At 41.2% G+C, this 27,893-nt stretch overlaps 1 protein-coding gene across 2 annotated transcripts in view; it reads right to left on the minus strand.

Annotated features, from left to right (window-relative positions):
• ercc6l2 (excision repair cross-complementation group 6-like 2) overlaps nucleotides 1-26,278 on the minus strand; it is a 32,140-nt gene extending 5,862 nt beyond the window's left edge. The window contains exons 1-21 of one of the 2 annotated variants that reach the window (XM_032515122.1): nucleotides 26,007-26,278; nucleotides 24,548-24,975; nucleotides 23,030-23,146; nucleotides 22,686-22,879; nucleotides 22,434-22,527; nucleotides 22,222-22,289; nucleotides 20,848-21,055; nucleotides 20,610-20,750; nucleotides 20,120-20,236; nucleotides 19,872-19,991; nucleotides 19,718-19,789; nucleotides 18,309-18,454; nucleotides 18,070-18,165; nucleotides 17,576-17,675; nucleotides 17,251-17,403; nucleotides 16,744-16,827; nucleotides 14,035-15,073; nucleotides 13,794-13,948; nucleotides 13,140-13,297; nucleotides 10,545-11,878; nucleotides 1,422-1,431 (exon numbers count right to left, since the gene is read on the minus strand). In XM_032515122.1, coding sequence (XP_032371013.1) covers nucleotides 10,564-11,878; nucleotides 13,140-13,297; nucleotides 13,794-13,948; nucleotides 14,035-15,073; nucleotides 16,744-16,827; nucleotides 17,251-17,403; nucleotides 17,576-17,675; nucleotides 18,070-18,165; nucleotides 18,309-18,454; nucleotides 19,718-19,789; nucleotides 19,872-19,991; nucleotides 20,120-20,236; nucleotides 20,610-20,750; nucleotides 20,848-21,055; nucleotides 22,222-22,289; nucleotides 22,434-22,527; nucleotides 22,686-22,879; nucleotides 23,030-23,146; nucleotides 24,548-24,975; nucleotides 26,007-26,037 — 4,836 coding nt within the window. In that variant the 5' untranslated portion in view covers nucleotides 26,038-26,278 and the 3' untranslated portion in view covers nucleotides 1,422-1,431; nucleotides 10,545-10,563. Of the gene's footprint in view, nucleotides 1-1,421; nucleotides 1,432-10,544; nucleotides 11,879-13,139; nucleotides 13,298-13,793; nucleotides 13,949-14,034; nucleotides 15,074-16,743; nucleotides 16,828-17,250; nucleotides 17,404-17,575; nucleotides 17,676-18,069; nucleotides 18,166-18,308; nucleotides 18,455-19,717; nucleotides 19,790-19,871; nucleotides 19,992-20,119; nucleotides 20,237-20,609; nucleotides 20,751-20,847; nucleotides 21,056-22,221; nucleotides 22,290-22,433; nucleotides 22,528-22,685; nucleotides 22,880-23,029; nucleotides 23,147-24,547; nucleotides 24,976-26,006 lie in introns of those variants that run through there. The other variant, XM_032515123.1, reaches the window with a different exon arrangement.
• Between the last annotated feature and the right edge of the window lie 1,615 nt (nucleotides 26,279-27,893).

A 27,893-nucleotide genomic window follows, 5' to 3' on the forward strand; every position in this document is an offset into this window, starting at 1 on the left:
CATTTGATCAGATGAGTACACCACCAGACGACTTCACCGTGGTGTCAATCACCATTCTTACATCCACAAAACCAGTTGGAGGCGGATGAGAACTTCTACCTGGTTTCTGGGAAATGAGAATACACTGGAGACTTGAGTTTGATAGCCTGCTGCTTACAGGATGATGTACAGTGTTTAAAGCATGCACAAACGTCTGTGCACGTACATATACAGAAGCAGATTGACGTAACCATGAATTAGTATGTGCTACTACGATGTCTGACCTAAAAGAGTCACTAATCATGTGGTGACCGGGCTGTTTAGACAGTCCTGATGAATGATTCTCCCCGAGAGAGATAGCGCAGGGAAAAGAAAAAGCGGCTTGAGAGAGATGAGGTCAGAGCGACCCTGAGTTGAGATGATCCATCCCTGGCCTGTCTGCTTAGAAAAAGGCAAAGAATTACTAATCTTCACATGAGAAGAGTCTTTAAAAAAAATATAAGATAAGAATTACAGACAAGAAATTGAATTACAAACCACTTCAAAATGGTCAAAGTAAGTTAAAAGATCATCATATAAAATCAAATCTCTAGTAACATTGTATAGGTTATTGTAGGTGTTTTTGATTTTACTAGCTTAAAAGGTCCGCAGCAATTAAGGCTATATATATACTATGTTTAATTTATGGAATAGTGAACAATTATATTCATGTTTTGTATCTTGATATTTTGATATATGTATATATAATAAATCATTGAATGCACTTTAAGTATATATAGGACTTTTTTTTAATTGATGAATGTTTATCTCTAATTGTAACTAACTTAATATCTAGTTTCATATGATTTCATCTTTACGTGACTCATAATCTTGTTCCATTCTGAGAGATTTAGAAACCTATTATGTATTACCTTCCAAAATCATGGTTTATAACAAGTCAAGTTAAAGATTTCTGTGGGTTTATAATATTTGTCTTCACAGCATGACTCCGTACTTGCTGCCCTGCCAATGAAAACAGTTAATGTGACCTTCACTTTCATAATTTTATACATAACCATTCTTTACCTGAGTAAATTTACAGCGAGTGCATGTTTGAAACAAACACATTGGGAAAGGCAAAGTGTGATCAAAACTTTAATACTTAAGCAATTTATATTGCAGAATGTCTGTTACCTCATGTTCACTGACATGACCGCACTAACATGTTAACAAACATGAGTATTTGATTTCTTTACCATTTTACTTTGAGTTTTCTGTCGGCCTGCCCTTTTCCCTCCTGCTGTTTTCTTTTCTCCTCACTCTCTCTCCTGCTTAAGCCACCTGCCCACCCACACCTGAATCTCATCCACAATCACCTGCTCACACCTGCCTTCCATTTTGAGTCAACAGAACATCAACCCCGGCTCTTCAACCCATCTTCGCGTCATCGTTGCTCCAGTCACGCTGGTGAAACTCTCTGCAAGCCTAGTATTCCTTGAGCATTTTGGATCTCTGTGTTTCATGTTACTTACCTCCTTTTTGTGTTCTTTCCCCCTGCAGTTATCGTCTTCACTCCTGTTTCAGTCTCCGGTCAGCTGGCTTCTCCTCTTGGTCCTCCCCCCACGGCACCCTGATTCCACCTGTCTCCGTCTCCGCTCTCAGCTACCGTGTCTCCTCCCCGGCTCCACGCTATCCTTTCTCTCCGAGACTTCCCCAGCTTCCCGTCTCCTGCGTCGGCCTCCCCACTTCCCTTTTCCCTATTTAAATAAATCCTTTTATTTTTGGTGAGCCGTTGCGTTTGAGTCCTATCTGTAACACATTAGCCATTAATGTTTTGGGGTGATATTGTGTGATTTTGCATGTTTTTCATGTAAGTGGATACCCAAATAAACTAAGTCTTCATATGGGCGAGTTACATTCTTATTGAGAGGTTACATGATGGGGTGGGCACATCAGGTATAGCTTTAGACTGGTTCTCATTGTATCTCACTGACTCACTAGTTTGAGTGTTTCTATTGGAGACTTGGTGTCTGATACCTCTCCACTGTCCTGTGGTGTTCCACAGGGTTCATTTTTGGGGCCCCAGTTATTTATCTCTTATTTATCTTTATCTCTGCTGTCCTTGGGATTAATGTGAAACAAATCACACACAAAATGGATGAGCTACAAATGGACAAAGAACTGCTGCGTTGTCACAAAAGCCTGGCTGAACATACTTATCAATAGCAGCTAACAGCTAGCTAGCTCCAGCAGCTAACCAGGCAAGCAAACTAACCACAAGCAAGAACAAGACTATGTAGGGGAATTAAAACAATGTCTGACTTGAAAACGCATCTTGTTATGTAAGGCCCTTGTTCATGTTGTACAGACATATTAATTGCATTGTGTGTGCACTCTCAAATTTGACCCGTGAACTGCCGTTTTAGCTCAGTGGAAGCTTACACGTAGCTGCAGCTACTCAGTGTTGCCTGCACTGATTTTTTTCCAATCATAAGTACTTGCATATTTATAGCAATCAAGATTAACATAAACATTGGCCGGAATTCTCCTTTAAGACCCGAGGTGATGAAGCTTTTGAGCCTGTAGCACTTAAATTATGGAATGTTCTGCTTCTTCTCTTACAGTCTGTTGTTTCTGTGGATTCTTTAAAAAAATCAGATTAAGACATACTTGTTTTGACATGCAGGCGTTTGGTTGACCAGTATGCACCTGGTATGCACTTTTAGGTATTATTGTGTCAAACTGTTTTGTGTCTCATTTATTATACCCTTGTAAAGCACTTTGTGACTTTTGTCCGTGAAAAGTTAACAAAGTTAAGTGATACAACAGTTTTAATAACAACTTAAGGCATTGCATCTGTGAACCAGAATTAAACCTAAAGGGGCAGCCTGCAGCCAGAGTAAGACTTTTGAGTTATCTTTGGAAACATCAACATCTTATTATTGTGGTTATGAAATGATCTGGGGAGGCAGTTTACAAATAAGCAAACTGACAGGAAAGGCCTGTCTTTCTTCCACTTACTATCTTTTAAAGGTGGACTAAACTATTTGTGTCACTGAAACATAATGTTTGAGCGTGCACAACACATGAAACCCTTTATCCTTAAGTCTTCATCCTTTCTATATGAAATATTCTAAAAACAAGGTTTGTGTGATATGGTAAAATGTATTTCTTCATTTAAAACAGACTAACAGGGTCATCGTGATTGTGTGTTTGTTCACTATCTTATCAACACAATTCCTGTGATCATGTAATATTCAATATAGCCGCTAGAGGGCAGCAAATGTAAAGAGTTCATGGTGCCTGCCAGCAGCAGAAAAAACACACACACACACACACACACACACACACACACACACACACACACACACACACACCAACACACACACACACACACACACACACACACACACACACACACACACACACAATTTCCATAAACTGATGAAGGGACATATTACTTGTGATTGAAGCATGTATCTTATCAAAAACAGTTCAAGCACTTTAGTAAGGGATTTGAAAATATTCCTGTTGAGTGCATGGGACGTCTGTTTTTACCAAATATGTCACACTAAACATAGTAGAACATGTAAAGTAACTCTCAGGAGAAATACTACTGTATTTATTTTCCTAGTAACTCAATTTGCTTAAAGAAGTGTTGTGTCTTGTTGTCAAAAATGTTTTTTTAACTGTCAGTTTCATTAACTGTTATGTAAAAACCCTACTCTCCCCTGCTGGGAATTTCCAGGAGGTGTGTGTTCTGTAACGTTTCTTTAGTTGCACCTCCTTCAAAGCCAGCCTGAGCAGTGTGTGTCACCTGCACCTGAAATCAAAACATGTTTAACCTGGTTGCTCAAGAGCAGGGACTTTCCTCACCTAGGGTGATCTGCAAATTAATGCCGCAAACATATTCATGACACCTTTTAATTTACCATTTTCAAAGCCTTCCTAACATCAAATGGTGCTCTTAGAGTTAATAAGGCAAAATGCCATAATAACAGGTTACACGTAGCCAATATGGTTCTCTTCCATTACTGAGCATCAACGTGGGAGAGCTTCTTGACTCCTGCCCTCTTAGAATAATGGTTTTTACCATCGAGGGGATTGTATTTCATCACAAATATTAAAGTCAAACTGGCTTCAACATGTCTAACACCTCCAGCAGATGAGAGATTCATTAAGATAGGGGTCAAAGAAAAGTCAGCGTTTTTATTTCACTGAATGACCATACCTTATGTGGGTGGTCCGACCTCCATGTGTGTGTGTGTGTGTGTGTGTGCGCAGTAAAGAAAAAGAGAGAGGTGCAGCCTTTGAGGATGCGCCCCGTGTGACTCTCTCCTCCCTGGACACTGCTTGCTTGTTGTTTCAGTAAACAGAAGGGTCCAGGGATGATCCAAGACAAGCACACAGCCACCGCGGCCCACCCAGGAGCCAAGATCAGGACCACTAACCTTCAGACACATACGCACCCTCACACACTAAACCCGCCTGATGAATCATTTTCCAGGTTGACCCTGGAGTTTAAGTTTCAGACTGGAACTCATTCACCTAAATGCTTGACAAAAAAAATCCAATGTATCATGGTGATTGTTGAATCAAGAAAGCCGTTTCACTCACAATGCTGAACTCGTAATAACAATATTTGAGTGAATTATCGGGAAAAAAGCTACACAACTCCAATAGCTAATTACATACACTGCATTTTCAACTCCATATTTCCTTTTGTGGCTTTCTATGAATGTTTTCCATCTCCTGAATGTGCTGTGCTTGTCAGTACGACACACCAATATAAATATTTGAATATTTATACTAGCTGAAATATTTCTGTGACATAATTACCATCTTGTCTCTCAAACTTTGCTGCCGAGCACATGGAGATTCATTCCCACAAAATTTTTTTTTAGGGGCAATTATTTTCACTGGAGTAATAATACCTACCACTTCTCTCCCATCCAGGACGGAGGGCTTTGAAACCCAAGAAGATAATTCCGACCCTTCATCTTCTCCAAAAGAGCAGGCTGTCAGGGACGGGCTGCACTGTCAGCAAGGGAAAGCAAAAAGGTAGAGGAACAGAAGCTGAAATGATAGGAGAGAATGAAAGGTAGGGAAGAGAAAGTTTTTTTAAAAAATGGAACGGTTTCAGAGATTGACACAGATTGAAAAAAGGGAAAAGTAAAGGCCAGTGACTTCTCTGATGGCCCAGTGCTCACATATGGCTAGGCTTTGCTTGTATAGCCTCACTTCAAGGCGAAGGGCCCTGCAAACATAAACAGTAGAGAGGCTGCAGCTGGAGCAGGGAGGCAGCCGCTTGCTTACCGAGACCTCTCTACACTAAACAATGGATCAAGTGACGCACGGGCCTTTGGCAGCGCAACAGAGACCCAGGCGGCTCAGAAAAGCCTTTCTTCCGTACGTTTATGTCTCAGCTCTCTCAATATTTACTCCACGGGAAAACACAATTTTCCATTCCTTTTGTTCTGAAAGGAGCAAAAGAGTAGACCTCCCTCCATACCGTCTCTCCAACCCTCAAGACAGGCCAGAGTCAGAGAGGACAAGTGTCTTTTTGTGCAAAATTTGGAGTTAGGACACTATTTAGGACAATAGTTTACAATTATGCAGCTCTGTCTATAATTCCATCACTTTACTCACTTCTACAGCTATGTACAGGTGTAGGAAATTCATTGATATTCTCGCACACGGTCTATTTCCAGTATTTTCTTACAGTGTGCGTTAAAGCATTGGAAACATAGCTTGTGTGTGTGTGCGCATCTGTGTTATATCTCTTTTATGGACAGGCACAATGGGAAACGGAAGGGCCCAGGAGCCAGTAAATTAACCCAAATTACAGCTAACAGTTGCCAGGGTAACTGGATAGGAATGAGGGGCAAATGGTGTGTAACTACCTAATGAAGGGGGGGGGGGGTTCCTTTCTTTTTCACATTTAGAGACCTCCTCGGCCTGTTACCGTAACACCAGGAGGACACTGTACCCCCTCTCTGTTTGCTTGCTGAGTCACCTAAAAGTTTTTTTCATAGGCCTTAGATACAAACGGTTTATCTTATTCCCTCATAAACCGCCTAAATACAAGTTTTAATTGATACTACTTATTACAGTTGCCCTGAGGAGAATCAGACTGATGATACATGCTTCTTAAAAGGAGAACTCCGGTCGATTTCAGCACGTAGCTCTGTTGTTTGTACATGTGGAGTGCTATCAGTAGAGAGAATGACTAAACCAATTGGTGGTGCCTACACCGTGTTATCCTCCTGCTAGAGTTAGCACCCAGCAAGCTTAAACAGGGCAAGTTTTAAACATGTTTTTAGCCTCTTAACATGTTCAAAATGTCATTAAAAGTGCCTACCCACATGCAGTGATTCCTTCAGAGTGAACACAGTGAATCTGACTGCTGGAGATGTGACAGAAATGCATGAAAGTTGTGCTGATTCAGCTGTGTTTAGTTCCTGTGTTGCTACTGCAAGGAGAGCTGAAAAGAGATACAAAAATATTTTCAGCGTATGCTTATTTTTTTTTTAAGTAAGTGCTGTAGTACAACCAGCAGGAGACAAGTTATAATTGATGTAACTTTGGAGACACTACCTCATTTAAATCATTAAATTGATAGATTACATATTTTTGTTTTTCTCTTTTCCGTGTTGTAGTTGTTGACGGTCCCTAAGCACTCTAACTGCTGTCTCAACACCGGAACTAAACACAGCTGAATTAGTACAACTTTTATGCATTTCTTTCAAATCTCCAGCAGTCAGATTTGCTGTGTTCACTCTGAAGGAATCACTGCACATGGGTAGGCACTATTAATGACATTTTGAACATGTTAAGAGGCTAAAAACACATTTAAAACTTGCCCTGTTTAAGCCTGTTGGGTGCTAACTCTAGCAGGAGGATAACATGGTGTAGGCAGCACCGGTTGATTCCGTTTTTCTCTCTACTGACAGACCTCCACATTTACAAACAACAGAGCTGCTTGTTGGAATCGACCGGAGTTCTCTTTTAAGCATTAAGGGCCCTAATTTTCTCAATAAGCTTCTTACTATCAGTGATGGGATCCCACGTGAACACACAGTCTTCTGCCTAATTTGGAAGTTTTGGTAACTTTACATTAGAGATTTCTATATAAGTGTTTATGTCTTGGCTCCTCTCCCCGGGGCTCAGTGACAAAGCTGATGGTGCACACTTATTTGCACCAATCAGCATTTAACATTTCAATTAGAATTTAAAGACAGTTGCTGGGTAGTTTTCTTACTTTTGTTCAAAACGGATTGAACCACACAGTACTGATGAAGCAATAACTAGCAAAACTGAAGTTGAATTGCACTCTGTAATTTTTCGATATGGAATATGTACACTGCACAGGATGTAGTCACAAGAGGGATTTAACTAGTTTTGTGGTTAGATTGGGGCAGCTGTGGCTCAGTGGTAGAGCCTGCCAATTGGAAGGTTGGGGGTTCACTCCCTGGCCCTGCAGTCCCACGTCGAAGTGTCCTTGGGCAAGACACTGAACCCCGAGTTGCCCCTGATGCTGCGCCCTCGGAGTGTGAATGTGTGTGAGTGAGTGTTTATCTGATGAGCATGTGGCACCTTATACGGCAGCCTCGGCCACAGTGTATGAATGTGTGTGAATGGTGAATGTGTCCTGTACTATGTAAAAAGCGCTTTGAGTAGTTGTTAAGACTAGAAAAGCGCTCTATAAATACAGCCCATTTACATTTACATCATTCAAATGTGACCAATAAGCAAAGAACTGTAGAGAAACTTTAGCCTCCACCCAAACCTCCCTCACCTATGTTGTTAGGTCAGGAGGCAAAGGACAAGGGGAAAATGAACATGAATGAAAATGTCAACGTTGTTGCCACGGAGATCCTAAGAAAACACACCTCTGACACACTATGTCCGTCTGCCAGCAACTACAACCCATGAGCTAAATGACAAGTGGTTTGACAGGGAAGGTTAATCCCAAAAGAGAGGGATTTTGCTATGAAAAAAACTCACAAATGTATATATTTGTCATATTGCAAGAGATAACAGAACAATTAACACAGAGACAAAGGATAAAGGATCAACTTTCTATTTCACTGACTTTAAGATATGACTACTATTTAACTTTTCTTATTTAGTCATGGATATGTAATGTTAAAGCAGCTTAATTGTTTTAGTCACTTGTACAAGAGCTAGTTCTTAATCAGAGACAGTCTGCAGACCTTCCTAACACATTGCAGAGTGAATGTGTGGAAACCTGAGCCGAAGATGACAGGAGGCCCCAGGTCAGCAACTCATTCACAGCTTTTTACAAAACCAATCAAACGACGTGTCACAATCTGACTTCTTCAAATAAACCTACATTGCCAGAGCCGCCCCGTCTGAGTGTCCAGTTTATAACAGACTCACATGCACCCAGGTTATGGTGACAGGAACTATAAACAGACGTCTCACCCTGCCCTTGACACAGAGAGGAGACACTAATGGGAGAACTGGAAAAACACACCGTCTCTTTGGTGGTATTTCTCATGACTTCTTCGATTTAGGCCCAAATTGAATACAAAAAAATTAACCCTGTTGGGAAATAAATGATCACTAGCGGGTTTGTATGTCTCACTTGAGACCCTCGACAGAAGTACAGTTACATTTGGAAGGACGCTTTGCTCCACGACCCTGAAGCGGGCCTCGATAGCCACAACCCGTCAATAAATTTGTAACCTTTTGGGGTATTAAAATGCTAAGCCTTTCTGCTATCTCACATGAACCAGACTATGACCACAAAGAGACAGATAGGGATCTGCAAAGCTCAGTTGTGGGTGAAACAGAAAGAGAAAAGCAGAGAGGGAAGGGTTTGGGGGTTGGGATAAGAGAAAGGGCTTTTTTTTTCCCCTTCCTTCCTGGTGTTTAAAACAGGTGTGACGTTTCCTCGTAATTGGTAAAGATTGCCCATGATCTCCCCCAAAAGGTTCAGCACTGCACACACCAGCCCACCACACACTACATACCGAGCTGCATGTTCTGTTGAGGCACGTAGTCCTTTCTCTTGTTTGTTGATAACTATCAGCACTTTCTCATTTCGCTAACAAACACAAATTTCAAAATGCAGCTCTTTTTGGGTTCTTTTCCTTCATAAACAGCTGAAAGAGGTAAACCCGCTGTGGGTGCGCACTGCACGCGCACTCTTTCCATGCCCCCAAAAGAAGGCTCCCTTTGTATTCACATTACAGCTCAGCTATGAGTTTGATGTGTTACAAGTTGTTTTTGCCTTTTGGGCATGCAAATGTTTCGTCACCATTCAAAACCCTTTTAAGATGTGAGGGAGGATAAGGGACGGGGGGGAAACTTCCATTTCTTCCCCCGGTCCACTAAGTCTTCAACGCTTATTTTCCTAATAGCGAGCACTTCCACCCCGGGGGCCCGGGTTGTAGCGCAACTGACCAGCCTAAGGCTATCCCGGGCCCTTCCCCACTCAAAATTCCCCAAATGGGGGAAGCAATGAGGTGTTCAGGGTGACAGAGACATAACAGCCATTAGGGAGTTTTAAGTGATATCTCTGAGGGCCACACAGCCCCTGGTGTCAGTCTTTTACCCAAATCGTTTGGCCAAGCCTGGTTGGTTTTTCTGTCATCCATTTAAAAAACTTTCATTGCAGAAAAGGAGCTTTGCCCTGACCTTTAAGTACATCTGCACAAAAGAGGTATACACACATTTATATATTATGTTCCGTTTACCTATTTTTATAGAACATTGGAAAACATTGGGCCTGAAACAATTATGATCCAATAATTCTTTTGAAATGTTTTTGATTCCCCTTGATGTTTTTCTTAAAGGAAAAAGCAAGCATTTGAGATTTTGCTTCCAAATGTGAGAAAATTCTTTTTTTTGGTTAGTGACGCCCAAATTTCTATTTTAAATTTCCATGTGTTTTTAAAGAAAAAAAAGAAAAGTGCTTCTTGTATCCTTTTAACCACCGGTTCTCATGGAAGGGAATAAAGTTCACAGAATTGAGGAAGAATTTAAAAATTCCCGGGACTCAAAGGTTGGGTTTGAAAAAATGATAAAAGGCGTTTTTAAAAAAGGGGAAAAAATTGAAAATAAAAATTTTTAGTCCCACCCCGAGGGGGGCCCAGCCGATCCGTTTTGTTTTTCAATGTCTTACCCTGTTAATTAAAAGGCCTTTTATCACCTTTTGTAACCAACCTTGTATGCCTGGACATGACTTTTTTTAATGACTTTTTTAGTCATAATTCTTCCTCCTTTCCATTACCATTGTGATCAGTTTGGGCTTGAATTTTCCCACTTTTTTTATACATGGGTAAATGCCTCTGTGATGACAGAGTGCTGCTCCAGGGGTTGTATGGGTTAGGTAAGAAAATGTTGAAAATAAAGCAATAACTTCCATAAAATATACAAAGGTTTGAATTCCCGAAGTGACTAACTCTGTTTATTCGAGTAACAGTCAGCATTAGTAACTTCCTAATTCAATTAAGACAAATATAAATTATTAGAGTAAATAAAAAGAAGGTAAAAATTGAGATTTTAAACTAATAAAATAAGATGTGAGGCAGGAAAACCTGCAGAAATAAAAAGACTCTCTCTCTTCCGCCTGTATTATTTTTTCCACAGGAACTTCTCATTAGTCTTCCAGAGACTCTTGCTGTCCTCTTCTCCAGACCTACCTCTTGCTGCAAAGTTAGTGTTGACGCAAACCCTCTGCACTTCTGCTGGATCTGTTAACCTGTTGATGCTCTCCTCATTCCCCTCATTCAAGATGTCCCAGAAGTCTTTGCGACTGCCCTTTGAGACCACCGGGTGTGCACGTGATTTGTTTGAGTTTGGAGAGGACAAGGAGTCTGTGAGGCCTGCTAAACCAGAATCAGTTTGGAGAGGGATTTTGGATGGAGATGGAGGTAGTGTGGTGAAACCTGTGCTCACTGACACGGAGGAGTGAGCAGGGGGTGTGTTTGGGGTGCCTCTCTGCTGTGCACCCCTGGGTTTGGGTTTGAACAGATCATCGAGGATTGAGGTGTCTCCTATCAAATCTGTGAGGTAGGAACGATGACTGGAGGTGGATGCGGCCTGCACAGGAGGAGAGGAGGTCTGACGTGTTTCACTCTGGCCTTGAAAAGTTGCACTGGTTCTTGAAGGCGATTTTTTCTTCTGCTCCCTCCCCTGTGTTGTGGGTTTGGATAATGCGGTGGACCTGCCATGGCTGAGGTCCGGAGAAGAAGGGATATCTCTGTCTGTGCAGTTTAGCAAAGCAGCAGCCTCCCCAGACCCCAGACCACTGCTGCTGGCCTGATCCAAGCCAAGACCACCACCAGCTCTGAAGGCTCCAGAACTAGAAACACTACCCCTCTTTGTCCTCTTATGTCCTCTGGCACCGCAGACCGGCTCGTCCTGCTCCTCGGACTCAAGGCTCGGTACATCATTAAAGGGTTCTAGGACATTCTTTTGTGGGATCTTTTGCTTTTTCTGGGGTGATAGAACATTTTTTTGTGCGTATCTACGCTTTGTCTGGGGTTCGGGAATAACATCTTGTGGGTGTCTAGACTTTTTCTGTGGTACGGAAACGTTGTTTGGCAGGGTTTCAGGCTTAGTTTTAGTTTCAGTATTCTTATGAGTGTCTTTAGGCTTCTGCTTAGCTTTTGGAACATGCTTTTGTGGGGTTTTGGTATGTGTGTGAGATTTTGCGGCCGTTATGGTGGATGTTAAGGAGGTAGTAGTTAAAGAGGAGCAGGTCTGTGCTGAATCAGGTTGTGGGAAGTTGTTTGTGACTGTGTTGGCCAGGTCTGGGTGGTTCAGAGCAGTGTAATACCGTCGTAGCCAGGCCAGTCTCTGGGTTGAGTTTCCTCTAAGTATCTCCACTGCAAACTGATGGACGGAGGGAAATTTGAATGTTTCTGCCATTTCCTCCAGCTGCTGCCTACACACGAGCAAAGGACACAAAGACAGAAAGGATTGTGAAAAAACATTTTGGAAACAGAAAAATGTGTATGTTTTTATAACTAATATCACCTGCTAATATTTTGTGAATTTATCACCATATTTACACACGTACAGTTAGTACATGGCTGGAATTTGGCACATGTGAGTATACAGTAAGGTACTTTAAATCACACAAATAACATTGTCTTTAAAAAACACAGTCTATTCTATACTACTAATCAGATATTCCGTGGGTCTGTCAGACCTAGCCTAAGATGAATAGCTCTCCACATTTTCAGCCCCATATCCAGACCCCATTTGCAGAATGAGGTTTTTCCTGAGCTCCAAGTCATTAAAACATTGGTATAACCAGACTCGGGGACAGGAACACTTCAAAGTCACTGGTGGTAGAGAAGCAATATGGTGGTATTTTTACCATTTGTGGCTTTCACTGGAAAAACAATAAATAAAAGTAAAAGCAGTGAAACACCACGTGCATGTGGATTTAAAACATTAAACAGCAAAGTTAATTGAGAGGGTATAAATGTAACAAGTCTGTATTTTCACTCCCTGGTGAGCCTCTGGGCAGAGATACAATCTTTTTCTATCTATTCATAAAGGTGTCTGTAGAAGTGTTTGGGAATTCAGGGGGTGGAGGTGATGCAGCGGGACAGAGGTGTGTATTTGAGTACTGTGTGTCTGTATATGTGCGTAAACGCTTGTGAGGATTTGCGTGTGCTGTATATCAGTGTGGGTTTTAAAGTCCTCGGGCGACCAATTTTGGTACGTCTCAGAAGGGCTGTGGTTGTGAAGGGGAAAACTCCTGCACTGTTGAGCCTGAACATAAGTGGGTAATCGTTGGCATGATGCTGGGAAATATAGGTGGAAGGGAAAGCTCAGAGGTGGTCTATGGCCAGACACACACACACACACACACAATTCCCTACACTGCCAGGAATTCCTCTCTTTCCAATTCACTCTTTACACCCCCTTTCCTCCACTGGCCTGATTTATTCTCATTCAAACCATGGAGGCCCCTTTATCTTAAGTCATTCATTCTCCTTCACTATGTCAACCCATGTCTTTTTTTCCTTTTCTACCATACTATCTTTTAGTCGTGTGAATGGTAAATCCATCATCTCATGTGCTGCAACCCGCTCTTTTTTATCTCTTCCTTTACAGATTGTTTTGCATTATCCTAACTGCTATCGCCCCTGTTCTTTTTTTTCACCTCACCTCCTCTGACACTCTTTCAGTACCTGCATATGGCCTGGGGAGTCTCTCCAATGATGAAAGCGGTGTGTCTGGTGTGATGCACACTTTTGTTGGTGTAAGTGACCGGCTGGTGCACACTGGGCTCCTCAAGTCTGGCAGTAGATGGGCAAGACTGACTGTCTGGTGGGCTCGCTGTCAGGCTCTGATGCAATCAAACAAAAGATTGGTAAGATGCCAAATAATTACACTTTAAAGTCAAACACTTCTAATCCAAAAATCAAGAAAATGTAACCCACAGTAGTCCACAAACCTCATTATGAACCACTTTTTTAAAGATATTTTGCCAAGTTTAATAGAGGTAACCTACACTGCTGCTACTCATCAAGCACTACTAAGAACAGTATGTGTTTACAGATGCTCTCATGTCATAGTGAGCATGTGTCTGATACAGTGCTGCAAGCCTTATTCTACATACCAATGTGCAATTGCCAGACACACTTTGGTAGAAAACAGGTCTAACTGACACAGTTTACAGGGAGGCCAGTGGATTATTGAGTAATCCTATCACTGTTTCTGGAAAAATGCATTCCTGTTAAGTTCCAAAGTCAAATGTAACTCAATTTATCTAATCTAATTTGGGATAGCAAGATACAACCGCAATATTATGTTTGAACAATCACTGAACCAGACCAATGTACCTCCTGGGTTCCTAAAAGGTGATTGGCCGGGAGCTGAGAGTACATCTTGCGCTCAAACACGTCTCGTACAGCGGCTCTACTGATCCTCTCCTCTGCTTTGCTGCCGCCCACCACTCGCTGGTTAGAGTGGGTGTACACCACCTCGTGTACACCCCCTTTAGATGGAAATATACATTATAAATGTTGAATTTATGTTAATAAAAAAATCGTTTGGCATATCAAAATAGGTACTGTGTCTGACCTAGCACACTGTCGATAGTTCCATCGTTTTCTTTGGACGCCAAGGATGTCTGATTTTTCAGACTTGTAAATGAAACACCTTTGCACATCCCTGCTTGTCTCTCTGTCCTGTCGGTTGTTGCAGCTCTTTGACCATTTTTTGGCAACTCAACTCGGGATCTTTCTGTATGTGGAGATGTGAAGTGACATCCTGTAGATCGCCCTTTCTTAACAGGAGTGTGTTCATCTTCTGAGGATGATGTGAAGGTGTCTATGTCTTCAGTGTATTTGGATCTGGCCTTGCGCCTAACCCTTGCACATTCCCTCTTTCTGTTGTGGTCCAACCTCTCTCTCCCACGGTCACCTCCTCTACAATGTGATTTGAAAGCGTCCTTCTTGGGCCCCGTTTTTGCCTCTATGTCCATATCCTCGGATTCATCGGAGTAACCATCAAAGCAGCGCACTTTCGGAACTTGAGTTTTGAGCTTGATAAGTTTCTTCGTTTCTGCTGAGGAATTTTCAACACTCTCCTCATCTACTGTAATTTCCAGGCCCTTTGTGTTTCTTAAAGCATCAGTACTGTGTTTCAACAGAGACACCCTTTCTTGTCTCCTTGCATCTCCATTCTCCCCATCTTCTCTGCTAGAGATCTCCCAGGTTATTGTTGCCGCACCATTTCCTATATTGGAGCTCTTGCAGATGCCAGAGGAGGTCCTTTCAGTCTTTTGACCCTCCGCATCTTCCTCATGGGGGCTTTCGGACCCTGGACTACTGTCCCCTTCTACCAACTCTGGTTTTTCTTTGACCATTTCCAGGAGCCTGGAGAAACCGTGCTGGAGAAGACTCATTCGACCAGGACCAGTGGCAGCATTCGCACCCTTGTTGCCATCCACTGCACTGGGCTTTGACGCTTTCCTCTTAAGACCCTGCTCCTCCTCATCCTCTTCACTCCCACTGCTGAAGTCCAACACCCCTCTGGGGACCTTTGATGCACTTTTGTTGTCCTTGGCTGGTTCATCATTCGTTACTGGGCCAATTGTAGCGGAAGAATCTCCAGGTTCCTTAAATAAAACAGTAGAAACGGCTCAAGAAAAGTAGGGACAGACTGCCATAGAAAGTGGTACAAGGTAGGTTGTATGAAAAGAAATAACAATTACATTTAAAAAAAACACACATATTCACTGTGTGACAAAGATTTAGTTGCAAAAGAGCACAAATGGGCTACAAATTCCTAACTTCCTTTGTTCATGCCATCTTTCAGTGGACAAGCCCATGTGAGATGCAATTGAGTAATACAGAACAGATGTTAGTTACAATAAATCATAATACTATTTGGTTTATGCCCTTAGCATGATGTAATATGAACAAAACGCTGGGGTCATAACATTTCCTGGAGTTACATGAATGAGCCTTTATGGGAGCGACCACCAACTGTGATTCTAATTTCACAAATATGCCAACTAGATGACTCTTCCCCAGTTGTGCATGTGCGTGCTTACACGCCCCCAGACTCTCTTTGCGTGTCAAGGCACCCCAGCGTATTCTGTATTTTTGAAAGACTCTAAAGGGCCTCAGTGGCAAAGCATCCATGTAAAAAGGACCTGGCTGGGAACAGGACGATAAGGAGTATCACTGTGTAAATAAATAGCTGAAAAGCAGAAGATAGGCGTCGGTGTGGTCTGCTCCTTCCATTAGGACATGCAAGAAATTACATCCAGCTGTTTCACACAACATCAGAGAGAAAGTCAGAGGCAGAAAGAGAACCTCATCTTGTACTGAAATGCAAAGAATTGAGTGTAAAAATTTGATGTTTTGGTAAGCCATGGCCTTAAAGTCTCTGCTGAAATCTATTACACTTTTAAAAATGTTAAATACTCATGACATGTGTGCTTGAAATGGTTTCTGAAAAAGGTTTGAAGTTCTCACATTGACGGAGAACAGGAGCAGCGGTAAGCTTCATTTCAGCCAGTTACAACTGATTCAAACAGGTTTGCACGACAAAAGAATTATCAAAACCTCACTTGGAACTGAAAATACTTGGCTAATGTTCAGTATATCGCAAACAATCACAGTTTGGCAAATACACTACATCAAGGGAGAGTTTCAGTTAGAGGACGATGATTGGGTGACACAAAAGTAGTGTAATCAGCTATATATATATATATATATATATACACCACACACACACACACACACACACACACACACACACACATGCATACATACTGTACATATACACACACACATATATATACACATACATACATATACACACACACACACACACACACACACACACACACACACACACACACACCACACACACACACATATATAAAAACATTTAACAGTCACCTTTAAAGACAACTGCAGTGTGATACTGACAAGAAAGATAATGGCCAGATTATTACTTTATCCTTGTTCTATATTTAAGTAAGTAACATCATTTGTTTCATTTTGACATGGGGCATTTTGGAATAAACCCCTTAGAAGAACAGGAAGATCACAAGACAAAGAAGAATCATGGAAGCAACAAAGAAAAAGAGTTTGAGCTCAAATGAGATTGCAAGAGTAGGTTGACTGACAGACAGGAAGGTCCCTGTTTGAGGTAGCCCTTCTTTCACGTGGGAACAGGAGGATGAGTGGGCCGCCCGGGAGAGAAGACGGAGTGAGGGATGGGAAGATAGTGGCCCTAGTGTTCTGGGTCTCTGAGAACGGCAGAGTTACTCACGCTAAGTCCCTTTGTCTCCTCCTCTTTCTCTTCGCCTGTGTGTGTGCTGCTGGTCATTACACCGGCCTCCACTCGTCCTTCTCGCTGACAGGAAGAGGAAAAGTGTGACACACATTTATCAAAACATTACATTTATCATGAAACACCATTTCATTGTACATCAATTTAATGATGTCACAATCATCAACAAAAGATTCTCGTATCTTTTAGTTTTCATTTGTTTGAGGCAGTATACGACATACATTTAAGTGTTTTAGATGTTTAACTGATGTTCTAATATTCAAAGGAAATTACAGTAAGTGCAACATGCCTCCTTTATTCCTACATTAAACTAGTTAAGGGCTTCCATTACTAGTTCATGTGGTTATACACATGCTTTAAGAGAAAATTCCAAAGAACTTGTATTTTAACCGGGATATGAATCAGAGGGATGAGGTGAGTTGAGGCAGTACACTACAGTAGAACACATCATCAATCACACAGTAAAAGGTGTGTAAGCTATCTAACCTCTAGTATCTTGCGGGTGAGGCATGTCCCTTGGGTCTGCAGCCTGAAGAGGTTTTTGATCCCAAACAGCTCCCCCTTATGGACACCATGCCCCTGCACTGCCTCGAAGTACCGCCGCGCACTCTCCTTCCCCACAACCGAGCACTGCAATTGCTGGAAGATGGGAGTCAAGGTGCAGATAGGTGCTTATAGAGATACTAACACAGAGCACTGAGCTCACATTAGAAAGCATTGTCAAGAAATTAACTTGTGTCAGACGTAGAACAAACAGTTATTGTAGCATTTCAGTATTACTCTGTTATTCTTTAATGTGTGTGTGTGGTACCTGTTTGTAAACTTGTCTAAGGTAGATAACCTCTTCTACAGTCCCCAATGAGATCAGCCTAAGAACAGTCACATCCCTGCACTGGCCAATACGATATGCCCTGAGAGAGACACAAACATATCAACACAGAACATGAATAGCGGCCCTATTTTAGCGTTCTAAGGGCATGGCGTGAAGCGCATGGTGCAGCATGGGGCATGTCCAAATCCACTTTTGTTAGTTTGACGGCGGAAAAAAGGGTCCGTGTGACAGGGCGCATGGTCCAAAAGGGTTGTCCTCTGTGTCTTCATTAATTCATTGGTGTGTTTTGGGCCTAACATGCAATAAAGCAATCAGAGTGTCATCTCCCATTCACTCTAACAGCCAGGTGCATTTGTACCTTAGCGCATTGCTATTAGGATGGCAGATTTGCACCGTAATATTTTTCTTTGTAATCTTTTGCATGTGTGCGTGCTGCTGCGCTGCGTTAAGTTAAGATATGGCCCACAACCTACCTGTCAATAGCTTGCAGGTCATTGGCTGGGTTCCATGTGGGGTCAAAGAGCACTACCACATTGGCCCCTATGAAGTTAAGACCAAGACCACCCGCCCTGACGGAACAGAGTCAATTATCAGCAGATTGAAGGTTTTGAATATGTTTAAAGTAAGCACTCACTGAAAAGAAAGCTCCACTACAGGCTTAAAATCTATGAAAACACTTCTTCTCTATCACATTTGTTATAGTTCTACTAACATGGTGGAAACCAGGCAGAGGTTGATGTGAGTGGAGTTGTTGAACTCTCTGACAATCTGCATTCGGTCTTTGGATTTGGTGGCTCCGTCCAACCTGTTGTAGTCCAGCCCCTCTGCCATGCAGTAGCTCTCCAGCACATCTAACAGCTGACGGTTTCAAAAAACAACAAACAACTGTCAAGGGTTTAACATGGACGATGTGTAAAAATGGAAACTCTACATCTATTGCGTAAATTCACTCATGGTTAAGGTTGAAGAGATTTGAATGACAAAAATGCAACAACTAGACAAACAATTATTATAATATTTTTTTTAAATACCGCCAGGCATGTATATTTAGAGATTTAATATACGAGTAATACAGAGTCTTGCACAATCAAAACTATTTTGGCTATTTTATTTCTATGGTATGGGCTCTATGATTCTTAAAAAAGCAAAACACAGGCCATCAAAATACAACCTCACTCATTTTTACTTTATTATTAATCATTTCTTTAATTATTTTTATTGTTAATTACTATTATTTTTCCGTTTTTGTCATCAATTCACAATATCATCAAACAAGTATGCGGGGGGGGGGGGGGAGAATTATCTGGTAGGCTCAAAGCAGCCCTCACTTAAGGGAATGTGGGTTTGGGATGATAATGTGAAAAATATGTATAATACACATGCACTTAGTTGTACTAGGCTTACCTATTAATTTATTTCATGAGGATAAAAATGTCTCCAGTAACTATTATTCTAAATAAGTAATATGCTCCAATAGTAGGGGTGGGAATCACCAGACGCCTCCCGATAGGATATCATGACAATACTTATACCACGATACGATATTATTGTGATTTTGAACATTGCAATTTATAACCTTTTTTCCAACTTCTAATTTTTCCCAATTTCAAATGATGTCCCCAAAAGGAAACTTTGTCAACATCTGTTTTATCTAAAAAGATACATTTCTCTGTTTGCTCATATCACTTTAATTTTGTTGTTGCAAAATGTGATTGGCAAGCAGACAAACTGACCAACACGTATATAATAAAAGATCGGTACTTGGCACCTGTATATTGCTACAGTATTGCCACTGAAAATATCGCGATACCATGCTGTATGGATTTCCCCCACCTATATCCAACAGCAGTGGCAACTAAGAGTGTTCATTCAAGTCTGTTGTTGTATTGAAAGGCTGAATGGATAAGACCTGGGATGAAGCTCTAAAACCAAAAAGCATACTTCCCCTTTAAACTACATCACTGTGAGCGTCAAGGAGGTTTTCAACAGGGAAAAAAATCGCGCCATGCTGCTCATCCAACTCTCACACAATATATATCTGAACTCACACGAGCAAACACACGGACACAAAATATTTTGATTTCAATAAACACAAAGTACCCACAAAAACACAGCTCTTACCTTGGTTGAGAGAGAAAAAATAAGTATTTTGTCTCTCCTTTGCAGGTAATGTTTCAGCAGCTTCTGCAAAACCTGAGAGGAACACAGATATGTTCACCCACACTGAAACAAGCTGTAATGAGCAGGTGACTGAGTCTTTCTTCCCAAATCATACCTTCATCTTTCCACTGTACATCGGGTCCGATAAGGCCTCAAATGCTTCGTCTTTGCATCTCTGCACAAAGTCTGGAAACTTTTGGAATACCTTTGCACAGATGCCACCCACATACTTTTCCTGGAAGAAACAAATCTGACATTGTGAACCAAATACACCAGAGAGTATGAACTTAAGTCTGCAAAAACAGTCCAGGATATAGCTCTAATGAACAAGTATAGTAGGTCAGTAGGACAACGTGTTTCTACCTGTTTCTTGCTGGTGCCTGCAGTGCACTGAAGCAGTGCTGCATGGTTGGCAACCTTCCTCAATATGGCCAAGTAACTAAAGTACAACGCCTTCATTTGTGCCCCTTCTGAGTTTGTCTACAATAATAAAAAAAAGATATTATTTGAGGGCTCAATGTTTACGTTTTCAAGCATATCAACATTTTGCATGAATGTTATTCAAATGCAACAATGAAAGGTTCCATTGGACGATGGTAACAGACTCCAATGTAGTGTTTCGAATTTCATTGCAGTACACTATATTTAAAAATTAGAATGCAAACTGTACACCTAAATCACACAAAGCTAATTTTTACATCATGTTTTTTTGATTCAAGGGAAGTGTGTTGAGTGACATCTAAAAAAAAACACTCACATAAAAGCACATACAGCTCAACCATTACAATTAAGTTTAACACATAACAACACACAGCATACAAAAGGCACACAATGGTTAAAGGGGTGAACTAACATCATAGCAGCATCTTCCCCGGGTGCGTCCACTTTGACAGTCACATTTCTCTGAAGACCTCAGCATCAACATCACATCTTCAGTGTCCAGCACTGTCTGATACACAGTCTGCTGAAAGTCTGTCAGAGAGCAATACACCACCTTTGCAGAAAACACAACACACGCTTTATTTGAGGGTTGCTTTTAGACAGAATGGACCTTAGAGGTTGAAGGCCTAGTTGGACTTCAACAATCTTACCCGGTCATCCTTCTTAGGCAGTTGTTCCTTAATGAGAGCTTTAGTCCTTCTGAGGAACCACTTGGAAATCTTCCTCACCAGGGCTCTGACGGTCTTCCTCCCTGTAGCTAGGGCACGTTTGGTTGCACTGTGCCTCTGAGCTTGCTCAATCGGATCTGAAATACTGTTCTTGAAATGTCCTAGGCTGCCAAGACAACCAGGTATGGCCCTAAATATAATAAAAAAGTAGATGAATATGTAATAGACCTTTTTTCAGCAAAAAGTTGTAAATTGCAATCACATTGCTTCCATTATAGGGATGACATTTGTGAAATGTGCTTTCAAATATGCAAAGGACAAATGTGTTGTAATATAAAAGTCTCCTAAAGGAATATGTCACCGTTTGTTGAAATAGGGCTTATCACTGTCTTCCCTAGCTGTAGATAGGTGGGCCAACGTATTTTTTGCATGCATTGTTGTAGTCCGGTGCAACACTGGCAGCACCGCCGCTAGTTAGCTTAGCGTAGTGAATGGAATCCTATGTTGCCGGATAGCATGTTGTGAGTAAAAGTGAGCCAACAAAAAAACAACAACAACAACAACAACTAGACGATTTCCTAGGCAGATATTGACTTGGGACTATATTGGGTGGAAGCACAGCCGAAGCACTGCTACATGGGCGCAGAGATAAAGCAGCAACTTAAAGCCCCCAACTTCCCCCCCAAATAGCTGTCTATTTTTCTTACAGTAGACGGTGAATGGCAATGAACATGGAGATGAACGTGGCGGAGTTTGTGAGAGAACTAGAACGAGAGGAGGAGGAGGAGGAGGTTGCAATCACTCAACAGCCGGAGGACGTGAGGCATCCTGCAGTCTCAACTTTTTTTGGTCTGATAAAGTCAACTGTGAAAAGCCCCGAATGGACTCAATAAAAAGCTGTCCACAGAGTAAGTGATTACTGTAAACATGACGCGTGGACAGATCGACCCACATTAGACCTATACTCACACAGAGTTGCTGCATGACATCTCGGTGCCATGTAGCAGTGCTTTGGCTGTCCTTCCACCCAATATAGTCCCAAATCAATATCTGCCTAGGAAACAGACAAGTCTTAATCTGCATTGCTATTTGTACTTGTTGTAAATACGCAGGGCACAAAAAGTAATTAGGTTGTTGTTGTTTTTTTGTTGGCTCACTTTTATTTACAACATGCTAACCGGCTACATAGGATTCCAATCACTACGCTAAGCTAACTAGCACTGGCGCCGCCGGGGTTGCACCGGACTGAAACAATGCATGCACTGAGACAAAAATGCACTGGCCCACCTATCTACAGCTAGGGGAGACCGTGATAAGCCCTATTTCAACAAACGGTGGCGTATTCCTTTAACTTACCAGTCCATGACACACCACAGCTCCTCAAGGTTGTTTTGTAAGATGGTGCCAGTGAGGCCAACTCTGATCTGATGAAAATATGTAAGTGCAAAGCTAGCATCAAAACCATGGTCCAAATGCAAAGCAGAGATGAGGACTGCTAGAGTGTAGAGTCTAGTAACACACTGGTAATAGTATTATGAAACAATAACACAAACATAAAGCTCTCTGACCTTACATTTCAGATCCTTCATGGCCTGAGTGATCTGAGAGTTTGGATTCTTTATCTTGTGGGCCTCATCCACAAACACAGCAGACCAGTCTATGCTGCAGGAGGGGGGAGGGGGGTATATTTTAGTCACAGAAAAAAGCATGTACAGAAACTAACTTATAATATATTTTAGAAAGAAACTGAATACATGTACACAGAAAACATGTAATTTATGATGTGGTTGTTGCTTGTGAATGTTGAGCGCGGTTTTTACTTATTAAACTGATCCAGGCAAAGGCGCAGAGTCTCATAGGTAGTAAGGGCGATCTCAACGCGTCCCTTTTTGATGCGAGCCAACTCCTCCTCTTTCTTCAGCCCGTGGACCACCACACACTGGAAGTGACCCCATGTGTCCAGTTCATCTTTCCAGTTGTAAAGCACTGACAGTGGGGCCACAATGAGGAACACCTAGACCAGATCATGGAAACACCGAAATTGTTTGGATGACAAATCAATATTCATATCTGAAGATTTACACTGTTGCAACACTTGATGTAATGCAACTGGTATTTTATGATTAAAAAAGTCTTTATGTAACTAGCATATTTCAATACCCACTTTGTTGGGTTTACTTTGCTTGGAGGGTATCTGACTCTGCAGAAACTGAGGCCTGTTGTTGTTGATGTCCTGCCGTGTGCCTGTTTTGTGCAACACAGCAGCAAGGAAACCAATGACCTACATGAGATCAAAGATGTGGAGAGAATGAAATTGAGAGACAGCCATGTAAAGAAAGCATGCAGACATTTGAACAATTCTGAAAATGTCGGCCGCCTTTGACACCGTGGATCACAACATCTTGCTCCACCGTCTCCAGTCTGTGGTAGGACTCTCTGGGACTACACTAAGTTGGTTCCAGTCCTACCTCACAGGCAGGACGGAGCATGTGGCTCTAGGTCAGTCCCAATCATCACCCCACACAGTCAGTTGTGGAGTGCCACAAGGGTCCGTCCTCGCCCCAACCCTTTTCACCATCTATTTACTACCCCTTGGCCACATCATCCATAAACACAAAGTTTCATTCCACTGTTATGCAGACGATACTCAACTATACATAAAAATGGACTCCACACCCCCCTCAGTCTTACCGTCTGCACTTCAGGTTTGCCTGGAGGAGATAAGGGCATGGATGTCTGACAACTTCCTTCAATTAAATAGCAGCAAAACCGAAGCCATCCTGATCGGTACCCCACACCAAACCCAGTCCTCCTCCCTCAGCAGTATATCCATTTTTGGTCATCACATCGCCCTGTCTACCTCTGTTACAAACCTTGGAGTCAGACTAGACTCAAATCTTACATTTGACACCCACATCCGCCACCTTTGTAAGGTCTCCTTCCTTCACCTCAAAAACATTGCCAAACTCCGCCCCTCCCTCTCCCAACCAGATGCTGAGAAGTTGATCCATGCTTTTGTCTCCTCCAGGTTGGACTACTGTAATGCCCTTCTCGTTGGGACCCCTGGCAGGAGCCTGCAAAAACTCCAACATATTCAAAATTGCGCTGCCCGGGTCCTGACGAGGAGGCGCAAATATGATCACATCACCCCGGTCCTGAAATCCCTCCACTGGCTGCCCATTAAACAAAGAATTCAGTTCAAAATCTGTCTACTTACCCACCAGTGCATTCATGGAACTGCCCCTACCTACCTCAGTGAACTCCTCACCCCACACACCACCTCACGAAACCTCCGCTCCTCCATCTCCACCTATCGCCTGCTCCAACCTAGGACTAAACTGTCCACAATGGGAGACAGGGCTTTCCAGGCAGTCGCCCCTCGGTTCTGGAACGCCCTCCCAGAGTCCCTGAGGGCCCCACAAACTGTGGAGATTTTTAAGAAGGGCCTAAAGACACTATTATTTCAAAAGGCCTTTTAAACAGTCACTGTTTTAATTTTAGTTCTATGGTGTTTTATTATTGCTTGTAAATTGTTATCGTACTCTGGAAACTGTTTTCAACTCCCTATTAACTGTAGCCCTTTGAGATTTCCTTGTGAAATGTAAAGGGCATTATAAATAAAATGTATTATTATTATTATTATTATAAAATACTGTAAATGTGCGGCTAATGTACTTTGTACCTGTACAGTTTTTCCCAGGCCCATGTCGTCTCCCAGTATACAACCTCTGGAACAGATGTAGTTGTTGTATATAAACCTAATTCCTTCTCTCTGGTAATCCCTCAGGTATCTGTTGATAGTGTAGGGGACTCTGTCCCCATCAACATCACTCAACTCTAAAGTGACACATAGCCGAGTGTCTGTGATGCTGCCGGGAAACAAAGGTTTCTCCTGGGTGAGGTGAGTCAAGCCAGATCTCATGAGTTTGGAGACAGGTACAGCTTCCACTTCTTCTTCTTCTTCTGCATCTTTATTATGGTCAGTGAATACCACCCATGCAGTAGTATCATTATTATGAGAGGTGGAGGTCAGTCTCTTAATGGTGGTTTCTCGCAGGGTGCCATCTCTTGGGTCAGGAGCCAGACAACTGTCACCTTCACGCCATGTTACTATTCAGTAATACAAACATGTCATTAGTTAACTGTTTTTCTGCAACATATCAAAAATACAATTTCTACTTTACCAAAGAAACACACATACAGTAGTTTGGATATAAGGGGGGGGGGGGGGGGGGGGGTTTAGTCATTTTTTAGTTTTTTTCCACAGTCCTACAATACATTACTCTCTAAAATATATTATTAAACTAATAGTTTTTGGGTTTGACCAATCTAAAACACCAATGTGTCCCTTATATCGAATCAATATATAGTTACAGTGCGTAGAATAGGTTTACACACCAATGCTAAAGTTGATTAAAAAGAGAAATAAAATAAACACCTTTTGGAAATTGATTTTAATGCCTTAATTAAAAACATTAGGAAATTTCAACCATTTAAGGACACCAATTTTCTTTGTGGATGAATAATGTATTGTAAATACAGGGGGCATAAGTACAGCACATTTTGATTTTTAAAGGCCAGTTATTTCATGGATCCAGGATACTATGCATCCTGATAATGTTCCCTTGGCCTTTGGAATCAAACTAACCCCCCATGATATCAAATACCCTATAAAATAAAAAATAAAAATAAAAATGTGCCTGCCTCTATGGGAATTTAACATAGGGGTGTGTATACTTATGCCCCTGTATTTTAAGGAAGAACATTTATTTATATACAATACATTATTCATTCACAAAGAAAATTAGTGTCCTTAAAAAGGTTGGATTTTCCAATTTCTTTTGAATTAAGGCATTCAATTCAAAATCAATCTCCAATTTACAAAATGTGTTTTTTCATTCCACTTTTTAAATCAACTTTAGCCTGGGTGTGTAAACTTATTCTAGCCACTGTAGCTAGCTAATAACTGAAGAGTGAGCTAAGTTAACTAGCTAAGTTAACTTAATGTCCCCTGGAAAGGAAATATGTGAAATATGGCTAACTGTTGGCTAGCTGCAGAAGCTTTGCGTAGCCTTAGAGTTGTGTAAATCAGTGTCCAGCTAAAATGTGGCAAGAAGGAGCTAAAAACATGCCTTTCAAACCTCTTTCAACTGCAGAATTTGAAGCCATCATGATACATTCTTAGAGTCCTCCCTGCTCTTCCCCTCCTCCACTGTAGAATGCTAGCTAGCTTGACTAGCTTAACGTAACTAACATGATTCAGCAAAAAGAAAAACGACGACGAATATGTAATAAAAAACTCATAGGCAGTTAGGAAAAACGGAGTGGCTTTTACTTTGTCCCCGGGTAAAGTAAAAAAGACACACAGACACAGAAGGACCATCTGCAGCTCTCCTGCCACTTGCTGAATATTTATCTATTTTAACAACGAGTAACGCACTTTCGACGTATTTCATAAATACAATTTAAACCTCTAAGGTTAGCTACTCTTCAAATTCCGCTAAAACCTTATACTGTATAATTGTTTTTAAAATATAAATTTTAAATAATGAATGCTTTTCTAATTCAGCAGTTTTGTTCCAAGAAGGAAACGCAATTTCATTGTCGGACATTGTGTTGAAAGTGCTGCTTAGAAATGACACTTCTATGAAACAACGTAAAACGAAAGTTGACTAATTTTAATGACATAAAATAGTTGCAGTAAAATCTGAGCAGCGGTTACGCCTAAGTGAAAGAAAGCAATGTTCCCTGCATGGCTCTTATCAGTTTAGAGACTATATAAACATAAATGAAATAAAACAATTTGTGCAAATATGAACAATGTGCAATTAAAGCCAGAAAATTCATTTCAGGCCTGCATTTCTGTAATGCCATGATGTGAAGTTATTGTTTGGAACAATACTGGAACTCACATGTTTGTATGATTCTATTTTTTATACTTTTCACACCTTCAATTATTTACCACATTTATCTCATTTATAATGTCTTTTGTGTTCATTACCATAGGGGTTGTCTTGTCACAAATATTTAATTACCCAGGTTACTCTGTGCAGAAGACTGAATTTTGAGTGCAAGTAACCTAATTTAGGTGTATAAAATATTAGTTATGTGTGCACAATTCCTATAGGCTACTGATTGGTTGAATGGTGGCTTGAGAAAGCTTACACCCCCATGCTTAAGTTGATTAAAAATAGGAATAAAAAAACATCTTTTGGAAATTGATCTTAATGCCTTAATTACAAAAATTTGGAAAATCCAACCTTTTAAGGACACCAGTTTTCTTTGTGAATGAATAATGCATTGTAAATAAATAAATGTTCTTCCTTAAAATACAGGGGGCGTAAGCATACACACCCCTACGTTAACATCCCATAGAGGCAAAGTTTTATTTGTAAAGGCCAGTTATTTCATGGATCCAGGATACTATGCATCCTGATAAAGTTCCCTTGGCCTTTGGAATTAAAACATCCCCCCCATCATCACATGCCCTTCACCATACCTAGAGATTTGCATGGTGTCATTTCATTTAGCTTAATAGCTGATTCTATTTGCATAGAGAGATGATCTTATCCCCATGCCAATCTCTAGGTATGGTGAAGGGTATGTGATATGATGGGGGGTTATTTTAATTCCAAAGGCCAGGGGAACTTTATCAGGATGCATAGTATCCTGATCCATGAAATAACTGGCCTTTAAAAATAAAAATATGCCTGCCTCTATGGGAATTTCTTTGTTAAATTCCCATAGAAGCAGGCACATTTTTATTTAAGTGTGTATACTTATGCCCCCTGTGTTTTAAGGAAGAACATTTATTTATTTACAATACTTTATTCATTCACAAAGAAAATTGGTGTCCTTAAAAGGTTGGGTTTTCCTAAAAAAAATCTAATTAAGGCATTAAGATCAATTTCCAAAAGATGTTTTTTTATTCCTCTTTTTAATGTTTGTAGTTAAATGGGGGTGTAAACATTCTCAAACCACTGTAGCATTACTTCACTGAAAACAATTCAACATTTGCTAAGATGATT

The sequence above is a fragment of the Etheostoma spectabile genome, chromosome 5 (genome assembly GCF_008692095.1).
Source record: "Etheostoma spectabile isolate EspeVRDwgs_2016 chromosome 5, UIUC_Espe_1.0, whole genome shotgun sequence".
Lineage (NCBI taxonomy): Eukaryota > Metazoa > Chordata > Actinopteri > Perciformes > Percidae > Etheostoma > Etheostoma spectabile.